At 39.5% G+C, this 16,503-nt stretch overlaps 3 protein-coding genes across 3 annotated transcripts in view; 1 reads left to right on the top strand and 2 right to left on the bottom strand.

Moving 5' to 3' along the window:
• LOC116038066 (NACHT, LRR and PYD domains-containing protein 3-like) overlaps window positions 1-16,503 on the bottom strand; it is a 1,733,742-nt gene that overhangs the window by 1,035,337 nt on the left and 681,902 nt on the right. The gene's annotated exons all lie outside the window — the stretch shown is intronic.
• Window positions 1-16,503, bottom strand: part of LOC116034665 (NACHT, LRR and PYD domains-containing protein 12-like) — a 575,637-nt gene that overhangs the window by 505,073 nt on the left and 54,061 nt on the right. The gene's annotated exons all lie outside the window — the stretch shown is intronic.
• Window positions 2,043-15,662, top strand: LOC116058408 (sodium/potassium-transporting ATPase subunit beta-3-like). Its single transcript, XM_031311240.2, has 7 exons — window positions 2,043-2,289; window positions 8,675-8,803; window positions 11,921-12,019; window positions 13,732-13,919; window positions 14,288-14,338; window positions 14,465-14,551; window positions 14,964-15,662. Exons 1-7 carry the CDS (start codon window positions 2,043-2,045, stop codon window positions 15,129-15,131), a joined length of 969 nt encoding a protein of 322 aa, XP_031167100.1. The 3' UTR covers window positions 15,132-15,662.

Raw genomic sequence — 16,503 nt, forward strand, 5'->3', positions numbered from 1 at the left:
TCAGCTGGACATCAATCACAAGGCTGGGCTGCAGAGCATCAGGGTCACTGGGCATTGCAGGCTTGGTGTCGCTGGACAGCAGCTCGGGTGCGTTGGGCAACAGCAAAGACCCTGAGGCGCTGGGCAGCAGTGAAGACTCAAGAGAGGTTGAGAATGTGCGTGGCGAGCCCCCACGGGTCCGAAGAAAGATGGCTGGGCAGGTCCCCACAAATGACTGTTGTCGGGGTCGCTCACTGACCAGGTTGAGTTTAGATTGGCTGCTAACTGATGTACCAGTGCTATGTAAAGTAGATAAGAGACTGGCTGCCTTGGCCTTCTCAGTCTCTGTTGCTCTGGTTTAAAAATAAACCAGTGTCGCTGTGTAACTTTGGATTCAGCGATCCATTCATTCACAGTTCTGTAAACACATGCTCAGTGTAATTTTACATGCCGGAGATGAGAGTAAAGTCCTTGCATTAACCAGTTTATTAAACCACTCAAACAGTGCCATGAAGTACATTCATTAATATTAAATGGGTTGCAATGTCTCACAGAAAATATAATGTACACACGGTGCGCACAGGGTTATGCCGTGTGTCCATTGTCAGCAACATTTCCCAGCTTCCCATTCATTTCTATGGGAGCAGTGGTGCAATGCATTCTAGTAGCATTGTGGGGACTTTGGAGAAGCGGGGTGTCGATTCGTCCGCTCATCATTTGCATAAAGTTGAATCCAGCCAACTTTATGCAAATGAGGAGCGACCGGCTCGGTTCTCCGCCTCTCAAAAGCTGACGAAAATCTTTTAAACTGACCTTTGTCAATCCGAAATAAAGACAGGTTTAGTAACTGCATGGCCTTTTTTTTGCTTTCAGAAACACGTTTCGGAGAACTATTTTCGTAAATTACGAGATCATATTCCGAACGAGCCGCCATTATGGTTGGTTTTGAAATTCGGGAGTAGCCAGCCCCACGTGACACATTTGTCCAATCAGCTGCAGCCATCGTGGTTGTAGGAGGGCGGAGCCTGTTTTATTTGCTTGTCAGTGGTCATTGAAGAGAAACTGGTGGCAAGATCACTAGTGTGCAATGCTGAGAAGCGGGGCGATCCCATCGAAAACAACGCTCACATGGACATGCACCATTACTTCTCTCATTGTTTTCTCTCCTTCCTCCTCCTCTTACTCACGTGCCCCCCTCCCCCCTGTGTCTTTGTGACATCACCCTGCTTTTATCCAATCACGTGTCTTCCCTGTGGTGTGATTACATAATTACAGGTTCAGTTTGATGTGAAATGATTTTAGAGCAGCTGTTTCTGTTTTACAATCATTTTATTATTCAGATCTTTATCAGAACAGAAGCATCTTACAATATACAAGCAATATACAAATTATATATATATATAATATATGATACATGTAATATATTTATATTAAATATATCCTATATTATATATAGTATATGACATATATAATGTATACCATAACTCTAGATGTGATGAGAAGTAATATTTGATGCTGAACAATGTGTAATTAACCTGATATGTGTAACGTATATTATATTATATATGTGTGCAAGGAATATTATATTATGATGTATGTGTATATTATATTTTGATGTCTGTAAGGTATATTATATTATATGTGTGTGTATATCATATTATGTGTGTAAGGTATATAATATTATATGTGTGTATATTATATTATTATGATGTGTTTTGAGGGCAGTGTGGAGAGGAATTCATGTTTTTATGGTCATTAAAACATTAAATGAAAATTGTATTTGAATAAAACCTTTTTTATAGCTCACATCTCCCCCGGGCTCTGTACTGCGCATGCACCCCGCTCTGCTGCAGTCTGTGTGTATGTGTGTGTGTGTGTGTGTGTGTGTGTGTGTGTGTGTGTGTGTGTGTGTCTCTTTCTCTCTCTCTCTCTCTCCTCTCTCTCTCTCTCTCCTCTCTCTCTCTCTCTCTCTCTCTCTCTCTCTCTCTCTGACACGGTGAGATTTAACCAGCTGTCAGCCCACTGCTCCTCTGTCTTAAATAGCCCGACACTGAGCTCACAGCATGTCGTCCAGCCCGCAGGAACAGAACCGGGAGCAGAAAGAGGAGCAGAAAGAGGAGCAGAAAGAGGATGTGAAGGAAGAGGAGGTGAAAAAAGACATGAAGCCGGAGGACAATCAGAATCAAAATGAGGAGAGAAAAGCGGAGAAGTGGGAGGAAAACAAGAAAGAAGAGCCAAAGGAATCCTGGAAGGATTGTATCTACAACCCAAGGACCGGAGAGTTTATGGGCCGGACCGCCAGCAGCTGGGGTGAGACTGTTTCTATGTTTGTGTGCCTGTCTCTTTCAGATAGAGAGACAAATGTGAAGAAGAGTTATCGTAAAATCCCAAGAGGTTTGTTGAGAAGTGGCAGGGAATAATACGAACAATGTAAACCAAACACAATCTGTGTCTGTCGATCATTTTACAACACACACACACACACACACACACACACACACACACACACACACACACACACACACACACACACACACACACACACACACACACACACACACACTGATTCATAAAATATGCAGTATGGATTGAATGGAGAATGTGCAAAATGGGCAGATGTATAGTCCAGGATGAAGGTTAATGCAAGGTGTAGAAACTATGGATGGGGGGAGGGTTAAGAGTCACTCTTAGTGGGGGTCTGGGGCCTTGTTAATGAGGCTGACTGCTGATGGAAAGAAATTGTTTTTATGGCGTGAGGTTTTGGTCCTGATGGACCGCAGCGTCCTGCCAGAAGGGAGGGGTTCATACAGTTTGTATCCGGGGTGAGAGGGATTGGCTACAATCTTTCCTGCCAACCTCAGCATCCTGGAGGAGTACAGGTCCTGGAGAGATGGCAGATTGCAGCCAATCATCTTCTCAGCAGAGCAGACGATACGCTGCACTCTGCCTGTGTCTTTAGCAAAGGCAGCAGCTTACCAGATGGTGATGGAGCAGGTGAGGATGGACTCAATGATGGCAGTGTAGAAGTGAATCATCATAGTCTTTGACAGGTTGAACTTCTTCAGCTGTCGCAGGAAGTACATCCTCTGCTGGGCTTCTTTGATTACAGGAGCTGATGTTCAGCTCCTACTAGAGGTCCTGGGAGATGATGGAGCCCAGGAAGTGGAAGGACTCCACAATGACTGTGGAGTCACCCAGGGTGATGGGGGCAGGTAGGGCTGCATCCTTCCTAAAGTCCACAACAATCTCCATTATCTTCAGAGCATTTAGCTCCAGGTTGTTCTGATAGCACCAGGTCACCAGGTGGTCAATCTCCCACCTGTGGGCGAACTCACCCCCACCAGAGTCCAATGAGAGCGGTGTCCTCCGCGAACTTCAGGAGATGGACGGACTGGTGACTGGCATTAGGGCATAATTGTATGTAAACCAATATTTAAGATATCCTATGAAACCTGGTGACCACATCAGCGCCAGTTAGTAGATGTGTTTAGCCACTACAGAGCTGTGGCCGCCGGCTACGGTGCTCCGCATGGTGCTCCGCATGGTGCTCCGCATGGTGCTCCGCATGGTGCTCCATCGTATTAGGAGTAGTTGGTTGTTCAGTTAAACCAAGAATAGGTGACTTTAAGCTGGGTAGAGATCAGCGTGACATTACAGGTAGGTTTAGATGACAAAAAGTGAGCATTATGTGGTGACCACAGTTAAGTTTAGACACCAAATTGGCTAGTTCTGTTTAGGAAAAAGATCGTGGTTTGGATTAAAACACTCCCAAGGATAACACATTTCTTTGGTGAAAGTATTTTGTTTTCTCCGGAACATGAACTCTGCTCCCTGGCTTCAAAGTCCTGTGTTCTATGACAAACCCATCCACCCCGACCTCCAACCATGTTCTTATACAGCAGCAATCATTGGGTTGAATACAGTGAAATATACATGGAATGCTTATGAATTACAGTGCTTAACTTTTCGTAGCTATATGAACATATGGGGCTGGTGACCTGAGATGCAGCTGTTGGTGTACAGGAAGAAGAGCAGAGGGCAAAGGAAGCAGCCTTGACGGGAACCAGTGTTGATGGTCAGAGAGTATATTAACAACTTAGTCTATATCAACAGCGTTCTACTTCCGGGATTGTTCAGGTGGCGCCGGATGTACGTCCCCTACCTCTGTCTTTGTGTTGCTGTTCTACCCTCCGGTGGATTTATGAGGACTATGGTTAACTGCTCTTCAGATCTCTGCAGGGTAAATCCAGACAGCTAGCTAGACTATCTGTCCAATCTGAGTTTTCACGACTAAAACTACTTTTGAACATACACGTTCCACCAAAACAAGGTCCTTCCCGAAGCTATTTTGCAGAGACACCGTGGTTCTGTCCAGCACTTTGCACCGCCCAAGATGATTGTGATTGAAGAAGAAATGCCAATAAACCAGAGCGTTAAACAGGCTGTTTTGTAACGTTACTAAGTTCCATGTCCGTGTTACAGTCATTAAGTTCTCATCTGAACAGACTTCTGTCATTCAGACATCTCTAAATTATAGTTTAAAACTTTTACAGCCAACTTAATAAATTGTAAGGTTTTTTTCAGGCCATAAATATGGGCAAGGAGACACATAGAACAGGCTCGGTTAGAAACGATTACTATAAAGGCATGGAGCAGAGCAGACGGCTGCGTAGAGGGTGAACAACCCGACTGATAAATGACGTTCGGTGTGCTTTCAGAGCAGTGTGGCTGCAGCGTTTCTATGGTTTATTTGTACAGATAATCCGGCAAGCCACGACAACACCAGCATGCTACTACTAAGGTTTGAGCCTCTGAGGCTGAAGGGAAGCATTGCTGCTCAGTCATGCACACGGCGAGAGACTTCATGAGGGGGAGGGGCAGGAGGCCACTGGTCTGTGTGCACTATACAAATACATTGTTGACTGGAAAAAAAATGTAATTCAGATTTTATCTACCTGGGCAGGGCGCCCAAGCAGAACCTATTTGGGAAACAGTGTATTGGATAATGATCAAGATCAAGAGAATATTTTAAGCTTTGTGTCAGATTTCTGTGGAGGACGACATAAAAAAATCATAATTTTTCTCCCATCACTGAGGGCCGTTTCTCTGAGACAGAAAGAGCTGCTGCTGAACTACAAGCATGTGTGTGTGTCATATATCATCTTCTTTAAAGTATTCTTGGTATGAACTGAGAAATGTCATGTGACACCTACACACACACAAACAGCCTAATTCAGCACATTTTAAATACCCATAACCCCCTGCAGCATCTAAGAAAAATTCAGTGAGTCTAAATTTAGCCTCTCAGTTCATCTGAGACTCACTCTTCATATTCTCTCTCTCTCTCTCTCTCTCTCTCTCTCTCTCTCTCTCTCTCTCTCTCCATCTCTCTCTGTCTCTCTCTCTCTCTCTCTCTCTCTCTCTCTCTCTCTCTCTATCTCTCAGCAGGTCGTCTAGTCAGGCAGCGTTTCCAACCACTAGCCCCCTAACCCTGCATGATGTTAAAATATTTAAATATGGTACTATTATCCCAACCATGTGGTACAATTTCACAACTCATCATACTTGTTACACAGCCAGTCTTTCATTCAAAACATATTATTGTTAACACTTCTCACCACACAACCATTGATTCAAAATATGTTTTTTATAAAATGTTATAACAACATATGGTTTATCACCAATACAATATATAATGATAACTTTTCAGTTAAGTTGTTTTATCTACAGGTAATCCAGGAGCAAACAATGCAAGAAACATGTTTCAAATCCCTGTGAGAATTGCTGAAAGTAATATGCTACAGTAGTGTAAAACAGATTACAGAATGCACTTACATTAACCAACATTTACAGAATCTATCATCTCCATGATATCTATCCTATGTGTCATCAAGTTGTGATCAATGAAAACATCATCTACAATAATTTAGACAAATGTATTTTTACAGTATATGTGATTGTAATAGGTATACTCTTTACTGTGTAAGCAAATGTACATGGTTACAGTAAATACTGTAAAACAAATTAGCATAACATTATTTAGCACATATTGTACATTACATGAAATCTGGATCAAGCCTGCGTTGAGCATTGAGCTCATGTCAACAAGAGTTTATTATGTGTGGATACATCTAGTTTAGATGTTCGTACACACTTTATATAGCTGACAAACCAATTTAAATCCACAGCTTTACCGAATGGTTCAGTGATTAACCATTAAGAGCAAATGTTGGTGAAATGTTAATATATGCAAATCAGAAGAGAAGTAAAAGTATTGTGAGCATTGCATTGTGAAAGCCAATTACCTCATATGAACGATATTGTATTTGATGACACACAAAATATAATTAAGTGTGGTGGAAAAGTTGCTGTGTAATTCTGTGTGCACTGTAATAAACAATGGAACATGTGATTACATGTCTGAAAAAACAGCCATTTTGATGATCTGCTTTGAGTTTTGCAGTAAGAGTAGTGTGGTTTTACCACATACTTGTGATAATACTACCAAAGCGATAAAAAACTGTAATCCTGCTGAATTTGACACAAATTGGACAGGTTTAATCAGAAACATCTTTTAACCCTTAAACTGAAGACAACCGGTCATTGTATGCAGCTTTAGAATGCTCTGCACACATCCACTTAATGTATTTCATATATAGTTACATATATATACTATCATAATGTAGTTCATATAGTTACAGTTATAATATCATAATGTAGTTCATATATAGTTACAGTTATAATATCATAATGTATTCATATATAATTACAGTTCTGATGTCATAATGTAGTTCATATATAGTTACAGTTCTGATGTCATAATGTAGTTCATATATAGTTACAGTTATAATATAATGTAGTTCATATATAGTTACAGTTCTGATGTCATAATGTAGTTCATATATAGTTACAGTTCTGATGTCATAATGTAGTTCATATATAGTTACAGTTATAATATAATGTAGTTCATATATAGTTACAGTTCTGATGTCATAATGTAGTTCATATATAGTTACAGTTCTGATGTCATAATGTAGTTCATATATAGTTACAGTTCTGATGTCATAATGTAGTTCATATATAGTTACAGTTATAATATAATGTAGTTCATATATAGTTACAGTTCTGATGTCATAATGTAGTTCATATAGTTACAGTTATAATATCATAATGTAGTTCATATATAGTTACAGTTATAATATCATAATGTATTCATATATAATTACAGTTCTGATGTCATAATGTAGTTCATATATAGTTACAGTTCTGATGTCATAATGTAGTTCATATATAGTTACAGTTATAATATAATGTAGTTCATATATAGTTACAGTTCTGATGTCATAATGTAGTTCATATATAGTTACAGTTCTGATGTCATAATGTAGTTCATATAGTTACAGTTATAATATAATGTAGTTCATATATAGTTACAGTTCTGATGTCATAATGTAGTTCATATATAGTTACAGTTCTGATGTCATAATGTAGTTCATATATAGTTACAGTTCTGATGTCATAATGTAGTTCATATATAGTTACAGTTATAATATAATGTAGTTCATATATAGTTACAGTTCTGATGTCATAATGTAGTTCATATATAGTTACAGTTCTGATGTCATAATGTAGTTCATATATATTTACAGTTATAATATAATGTAGTTCATATATAGTTACAGTTCTAATGTCATAATGTAGTTCATATATAGTTACAGTCCTAATGTTATAATGTAGTTCATATATAGTTACAGTTCTGATGTCATAATGTAGTTCATATATAGTTAGAGTTATATCATAATGTAGTTCATATATAGTTACAGTTCTGATGTCTTAATGTAGTTCATATATAGTTACAGTTATAATATCATAATGTAGTTCATATATAGTTACAGTTATAATATCATAATGTAGTTCAAATATAGTTACAGTTCTGATGTCATAATGTAGTTCATATATAGTTACAGTTCTGATGTCATAATGTAGTTCATATATAGTTACAGTTATAATATCATAATGTAGTTCATATATAGTTACAGTTATAATATCATAATGTAGTTCAAATATAGTTACAGTTCTGATGTCATAATGTAGTTCATATATAGTTACAGTTCTGATGTCATAATGTAGTTCATATATAGTTACAGTTATAATATCATAATGTAGTTCATATATAGTTACAGTTATAATATCATAATGTAGTTCATATATAGTTACACTTAAAATATCATAATGTAGTTCATATATAGTTACAGTTCTGATCTCATAATGTAGTTCATATATAGTTACAGTTCTACTGTCATAATGTAGTTCATAGTTACAGTTCTGATGTCTTAATGTACTTCATATTCAAAGAATTACAGTTGAAAATGACTTGGGCTGGCTAGCATTAACACATTTACAGAAATGTTGATTAATATGCGCTGTCCTTTTAAAGAAAATGTAAATGAAATAAAATGTATTTACATATTTAATGTTGTTATACCTACAATTAGAAAGAAAATTAAATTAAGTAATCAGGTTAATGAAGCTTTATGAACAGCTTTAAAATAAACTAGTTTTTCTTCTCTGCTGTGTTTAAATGAAGTAATTTGTCCTCCCCCTAGTGTTTAAATAAAGTTTTTGTCACAGCTGTGTTTAAATAAAGTATTTGTCTTCTCGGCTGTGTTTAAATAAAGTAATTTGTCTCCCTCAGGTCTGATCCTCCTCTTCTACCTCGTTTTTTACGGGTTTTTGGCGGGAATGTTTTGTCTCACCATGTGGGTGATGTTACAGACTCTGGACGACAACGTCCCACGCTATCAGGACCGGGTGGCCAACCCAGGTGAGTTAGGGTCAACCCTTTAATAACTACATCATATTAGTAACTACATCATGGTTATGGTTAACCCTTTAATAACTACACCATGTTTAACCCTTTAATAACTACATCATGTTAGTAACTACATCATGGTTATGGTTAACCCTTTAATAACTACACCATGTTTAACCCTTTAATAACTACATCATGTTTAACCCTTTAATAACTACATCATGTTAGTAACTACATCATGGTTATGGTTAACCCTTTAATAACTACATCATGTTTAACCCTTTAATAACTACACCATGTTTAACCCTTTAATAACTACATCATGTTTAACCCTTTAATAACTACACCATGTTTAACCCTTTAATAACTACATCATGTTTAACCCTTTAATAACTACATCATGTTTAACCCTTTAATAACTTCATCATGCTCTAACTGCTCAACTGAGGATGCAGTAGCCAGTGCACTACATCTGAGCCTGGAACACCTGAAGGGAAGGAATGCGTGGGTCCAGATGCTGTTCATTGATTTCAGTAAGCGTTTAACACCATAATCCCCCAGCATCTGGTTAACAAACTGGGCCCCCTGGAGATGAATACACCCCTCCAGAACTGGATTCTTGATTTCCTGACTAACAGGCCTCAGGTTGTACGAGTGGGGGCTAACTCTTCATCTACCACCTCATTGAGTACCGGCTCCTCCCAGGGGTGCGTCTTGAGCCATCTGCTATACACCCTATGAACCATGACTGCTGTGCAAAACTCAACACCAATCACATTATTAAATATGCTGATGACACAACAGTGGTGGGTCTCATCCAGGGCAGTGATGAGGGCAATTACAGGGAGGAGGTGAAACTCTTCACAGAATGGTGGCCAAAAACAACTTGATCCTGAATGTTGAGAAAACCAAAGAGTTGGTGATCGACTTCAGGAGGAATCGGCATACACACATACCGGTCCACATTAACAGCGCTGCAGTGGAGACTGTGGAGCACATGAAGTTTCTAGGGGTTCATATGTCGAACCACCTGTCCTGGTCCCTGCATACCTCCTCCCCCATCAAAAAAGCCAACCAACGCCTGCACTTCTTAAGGAGACTGAAAAAGGCCCATTTCAACAGTCCTCACCACCTTCTACAGGGGAACCACTGAGAGTGTGCTAACAAGCAACATCTCCCTCTGGCATGAGAGCAGCAGCACCTCAGAGAAAGGGGGCTGAGGAGGGTGGTGAGGTCAAAGGCAAAAAAAATCATTAAGGACTCTACACATCCTTGTGTGACCCACCCTTCTCTCCTGCCCACATGGCAGGCGGTATCGCAGCCTGAGGGGTAGATTTGTGCAGTTCTGCGACTGCAATCAGACTGTTGAACACTGTAAACTGAGACAATGTGGAACATATGTATGGGTGTATGCATGCGTGTGTGTATACAGTATGTGTGTGTGGGTATGTATGTGTGCATATGCTATAGTATATAGTATATACATATAGTATATGTATGGGTATGTGTGGGATATGTGTATTTCTACATCTCTCATATTTTTCTCATCTTTATATATATTATATTTTTACTACACCATATTTATTTATTTAAATTGCATTATTCTAGCTGCTGATGGGGTTTCTTTTATGTCTGTTTTTTTATATGGTGATCCTATGCAACATCATTTCATTCTACACTGCACTTCCTGAAGTGTTTTTGGAAAATGTTATTTGACAATAAAAATAATCTTGAATCTTGAATCCTATTAACTTCATAATGTTTAACCCTTTAATAACTTCATAATGTTAACCCTTTAATAACTTAATAATGGTTAACCCTTTAATTACTTCACAATGTTAACACTTAACTTCTTCATTCCTGTTGCCATTAGGCTTTAAATGCTCCTGATGGCAGCATCCTGTAACATCCAGAGCTTGTAAATCTGCGGAAGCATGATGCTTAGATTTATGTATATATTACTTGATTTAAGTTGGATTATGGTTGTATATTTATTCAATTTAGCTTATTTGGCAACCTGTGTGTGCTTTGCTGCTCTTGCCTGGTTTTCCTATTTGTTGACCTGCTTCTACTGACATGTTGGTTGATTGAATGGTTCATTCTGCTCTGTTTTTCTGGATTCTTTGTCTCAGATTGTGTCTTTCAATTGAAAGCTCCTGCATTCATTATAACAGGTTCATCATTTTAGCTGCACTAGCTGATTTGATCTGTAATGATATTTTGGCCTTAAATAAATGGTTGAAGAAATGAAGTGAAATTACTTCAGACACTGTGTTATAAATGACAAAAAAACAAGCAGCAGACAGAAAACCCATCACAGTCATAGGTCAGATGTATTTAAACAACACACTGAGGACACCTGCTGGACAGGTGAGGAACAACAGAGGTCCGTTATCAACTTTAATCACTCAGCAGGATCAGAGGCACAGAAAAAGTTCAACATTCCCAGTTTATCTTTGGATTGTGTACCGGGCCACATGAAATTCTGCGGACGGAAATTTTAAACAAATTAAAATTAAAGTCAGTCCACTAGAAAAGCAGTCCGCTAAATTCTGCAGATTTTGAATCTGGATCACCTCTGAAACCTGTAGAACTAAATCCGTCAGGTTATCTGGCTTCACTAACAACTGCCGTCACACGCCGATGGTCATTAACTCCATCATGGCTGGTTCCAACTACAGGACTCGACATTACCCCGTGTCACCTCTTGCTTGTGCTTTTGTGAGAAAATGTAGTGTAGAGAGCAGACGAGGATTTCTCCTGCAAAAAGATCTATCAGTGTTTGAGCCGCTGTCGCCGGTAGAAAATTTGACAACTAGACTAAAGTTGTATCGTGTAAAAGGCACAGCAAACTGAAGACTTTGAAAGTGTTCATTGGGAACATATCTTAAGTCAACCCATGTTTTCCCAATCTAGCCAAGAGCGTGCTTACAAATAGGGGCGGAGTTTGCAGCATATGACCAATCACAAACATGGACAAGTTTGCTGGCATCAGAGCGACATATTTTACAAACAAAGAGCCAACGACTATATTAGAAAAAAAGTTAAACACAAAATCCATGCTAATAGCAACACTGTTGTTGCCTCATCAAACCTTTGTTGTTAATGTGTCTGTTTTGTTTTGTGCAGGTTTGGTGATTCGTCCGCACGCCGCTGAAATCTCCTTCAACCGCAGTGACCCAACAAACTACAACCAGTACATCCAAAACCTGCACAACCTCCTGCAGCGTGAGTACAAACACACTTCCTGAGAGAAACAAACATGACCCTGACCCTGAGAGAAACCTTTCTGAAGTGTTAAAGGGATGTTCAAGCACAACACTTACATAAAAAGCATATGTCAAACATGATGGGCAACACTGCATGTGCCCATCATGTAACACTCTGAGATGATCAAGCATCAGTTTATAAATGTAAAGGTCAGCCAGTTTGTACCTTCAGTTTGTAGCAGAGCCATCAGCTCCGACCGACTCAGATGCAGGCAAGGCCAGCTCAGAGATTTATTACAAACAGTCCAAACAGAAGTCTTATTAAGTCCGCAGGATATCAGGAACAGAGCAGGTAGACGGGCGGCTAAAGGTATGGGGTTCGATTTAATGCTCAGGTTCTGGTTCTGAGGGTTTGAAAACAAAGGCTGCATTTAATTATTATTAATAATTATTATAGTTTTTCATTATGCCCTCTTTCACTTCGCGTCAGCCCTTGGTATAACATCATAGCATACACCGTACGGGCCACTTGGAGCGAAGAGGGAAAGTGGGCAGGGCAAATACAAAAGGCGCGATACAAAATAAATTAAATAAATATCAATTGACATTAGTTATATTACATGTTTTAGTATAATATCAAGCTAACAATGAGGAAACTAAAAAGTTGAAATGTATTTATTCATCTTCTCCTTCTTTGGTGGTCAGCAACAGGAGGTTTAGCGGTTAAACATCACTGTCACCTAACCATGGATGTATTTTCTTGCACCAAATGCATAACTGCAATGCATTGTGGGTGATATCCACCTCTGGGGTGTCCATCATTGTTCACTCGTTTCCTCAGCCCTCCGAGTGTCCATCTCATCAAGTTTTTCAGACAATTGGAACAACACTTGAGATGGCAAATTCCCCCTAGGGCAAGTGGTTAGGGGAAGTGAACATGGGCTTGTTGAACCACTATTGAAACGCAGCCAAAGTCAGGAAGCATGTGGCAACTTTCAGGGTGTTGACAGTGTTGAAATCGGCAGTTTCTAATTTGCAGGGATGATGAGGAAAGTGGGAACTGGGGCATGTTCAATATCAAACCGGTGACAACGTTTTGCTGCGGTTTCCGGGTTGAACACCATCTAAAAAGACAGCAGGGTGTTCAGTTGAAATAAATATTAAACGTGTTCTCAGGGCTGAACGTGGCCTAGGTGTGTAGGTGGGAGGGGATGCCAGGTGAACAGGACTGAGAAGAGTCTGACGACATCTAGTGGACGGTTGGAGGACAGCAGGGGAGAGGACATGAGGACAGGGAGATGGGCTAAACAACCATTTACAAAGTCCATCAAAGTCCATGTGACACCTACACATGTTTATTGTGATGTCCTATAGACATTTCATGATCAGAGTGATATGTTTATGTCATGTATGAGAAAAAACTGTAACCACGAAAACTAACTAAAAGGTTCAATTTATCAGATTTACTGTGATATGGAAGAAAACATTTAGTCATCTAAAAGAGTTTATTAACATGTCAGAATGATAAAACTAAACAACATGATCCTGTGAACCCCCAGCGGGAGGCATGGCCTCTCCACAGCTGACATGCTGATTGGTTCAATCCTAGACTTAAGTCTATATATAACCATCATATTCTTCACAATAAGAGTCCAGCTGAGATAAGTTTTGAGAGGACACCGATTTCTCTCGTCAGACATTAAATTTGACCGTTCATGTTTTTCTCTGCAGGTTACAACGACAGCATTCAGGAGCGTAACGACTTGTGTATGGTGGGTGAATACACTGAACAGGACAATGAGCCAATCAAGAAAGTTTGTCAGTTTAAACGCAGTATGCTGCGTCAGTGTTCCGGTCTGCGCGACTCCAGCTTTGGATTCGCTGAGGGGAAACCGTGCATCATCATAAAGATGAACCGGGTCAGTAAAGCACTTCTCACTCCGTCTTTGATGATGTTTAAAGATGCAAAAACTTAACTCCGTCGGTAAGGATGTTTGTAAATGAGAAACCAATGCAGCATTTAATAAGAGCAACAGGTCTTTCTGACTCTTGTTTGCAGTCCCCGAGGTGCTGTTTTGTCAGAGTTAATGTACAATAAAGTGAAGGGAACATGAAACATGGGTAACTGGGTCAAACAAACACAGGACTTTTATGTCCCGTTTGAAGAGAAAAGGAAACGGAGAGTTTTTTAATCTTTACGGAACAAATGGAGCTGCGTCATGTGGTAACCTACTATAACTATAACTATAATATAATGAATAAAAAAAAACAGTCTGTCTGTTTGCAGGTCATAGGACTGAAACCACAAGGAGACCCCTACATCAACTGTACTGCCAAGGTAACACACACACACACACACACACACACACACACACACACACACACACACACAGAAATACAAGATGGCACCAGTCCTAAAACATATGTCTATAAATAATGAAACATATGTATTTCTTTCTGGAAGGGAGACAGTCCATTACGGATGCAGTACTACCCATCTGAAGCTCGTCTGGATAAAATGTTTTTCCCGTATTACGGAAACAAAGCTCATGTAAGTAAAGACTGTGTGGTCAGTTAAAGTTAATAGTATTTAGAAATTAAAAAAACTTTGACCTAACCTTAAGAATGTGATGTGATCACTCTCTCTCTCTCTCTCTCTCTCTCTCTCTCTCTCTCTCACTCCCTCTCTCTCTCTCTCTCTCTCTCTCTCTCTCTCTCTCTCTCTCTCTCTCTCTCTCTCTCTCTCTCTCACTCTGTCTCTCTCTCTCTCTCTGTCTCTCCCTCCCTCTCTCTCTCTCCCTCCCTCTCCCTCCCTCCCTCTCTCTCTCTCTGTCTCTGTCTCTGTCTCTCTCTCTCTCTCTCTCTCTCTCTCTCTCTGTCTCTGTCTCTGTCTCTGTCTCTGTCTCTCCCTCCCTCCCTCCCTCTCCCTCTCCCTCTCCCTCTCCCTCTCTTCCTCCCCCCAGGCCGACTACGTGCAGCCGCTGGTTGCCGTGCAGTTGTTGCTCTCCAGAGAAGACTTGAACGTCGAGCAGACGGTGGAGTGTAAACTCGAGGGAACCAACCTGCGTAACGACGACGACCGGGACAAGTTTATGGGTCGCGTGGTTTTCCGGGTCAAAGTGTCGGAGTAACCACATCTGCCAGTTGTCATGGATATCACAAACTGTGTTAAAAGTGGAAATAAATGTCCGGTTCAGGACACTTTGTATTTCAGACCTGATCTGATCCTGGACGTCTGGATATGGTCTTGCTGAGTCTGGTTTCAGCCATTCAGACGCACGAATCAGATCAGGTCTGTGTGAAGCATGTGAGCCAGGTGCACACCCACGTGTTGTTTTTAAATTTATATGTTTAATAGTGATGTAAAAGCATCCCAGCAGTCTGTAACAGAGCAGCACAAACACACTTCACTGTAATGAGATAACTCTTCTTCCATCCTGAAACAATAGAAAGAGAAACTGCCTTTACAGTTTTTAGAATACTGCACTGAGGATGACATTTCTCATTTTTTAACAATATTTTCAAGTTCAAAAAGAGAAAACGTAAATGTAAATGTTTCAGCAGTTTGCAGGATTTTTATTTAATTAAACGTTGACACAATCAGTTCAATGTAGCAGTAGGATGGAAAGGCAGTAATCTGATTACTGACGGCCAGTATAATAATAATAATAATAATAATAATAATAATAATAATAATAATACTATTTCAGTTCATGCAGACCACTGCCAGAAAGATTTGAGTAACAACCTTATCAAAGACAGATTCATAACTGCAGAAAGCTACAAATGTTCTACTTGTAGTTTCCTCTTTAATGTTTGAGTTGTCTCAGTGTAACACTAACTGGAGGACAGACAATAATCTCGTTGAATTATTAATTATATATATAATTATAATTAATACGTTTGATAATAGAGGTCCTCTAGAGGACGAACATTGCACTGCGATATAGGACGCTGCCTCGGTGCTCCGTCTGCTGGGACTTTCACCACCGTCTTTTAAAATATACTTTATGAATATAATGAGGTGTCCCAATGTGTTTACAACCTACTGTTGCACAGATGTTTATTTGTTAAATGTTTTGAGTGTTTTTAAAGACTACTGTTGTGTGATTATTAATGAGTTCATCAGCACAGATCCAATCAGCTTCATGTGTGTTATGATCGTTAAGTTATTTCTATCCTCGTCTGAAACAGATTGATGTATGGTTTCATTATTTATGTTTCTGTCGACTGAAGGACCGACAGGAAACGAGACTATGATGATCTATTCTGCTGCAAATAAAACACAAAGATTCTGACATGTCATTCATTTAAAGAGTGTTTTCCAATCCCTTTCTGTCTTTATCCATACCCATCAGTGTAAAACAGATTTAAAGAGTAAAAGCTAGAAGAGAGATGATGTTGTTAACTTTAACATGTACACTGTGAGAAAGTACTCAGGTTGTTAAGCATCAGAATCTGAAAAGGATTTATTGCCAATTAAGTAACATTTGGTGGTTTGTG

The sequence above is a fragment of the Sander lucioperca genome, chromosome 5, assembly GCF_008315115.2.
Source record: "Sander lucioperca isolate FBNREF2018 chromosome 5, SLUC_FBN_1.2, whole genome shotgun sequence".
NCBI classification, from domain to species: Eukaryota; Metazoa; Chordata; class Actinopteri; order Perciformes; family Percidae; genus Sander; species Sander lucioperca.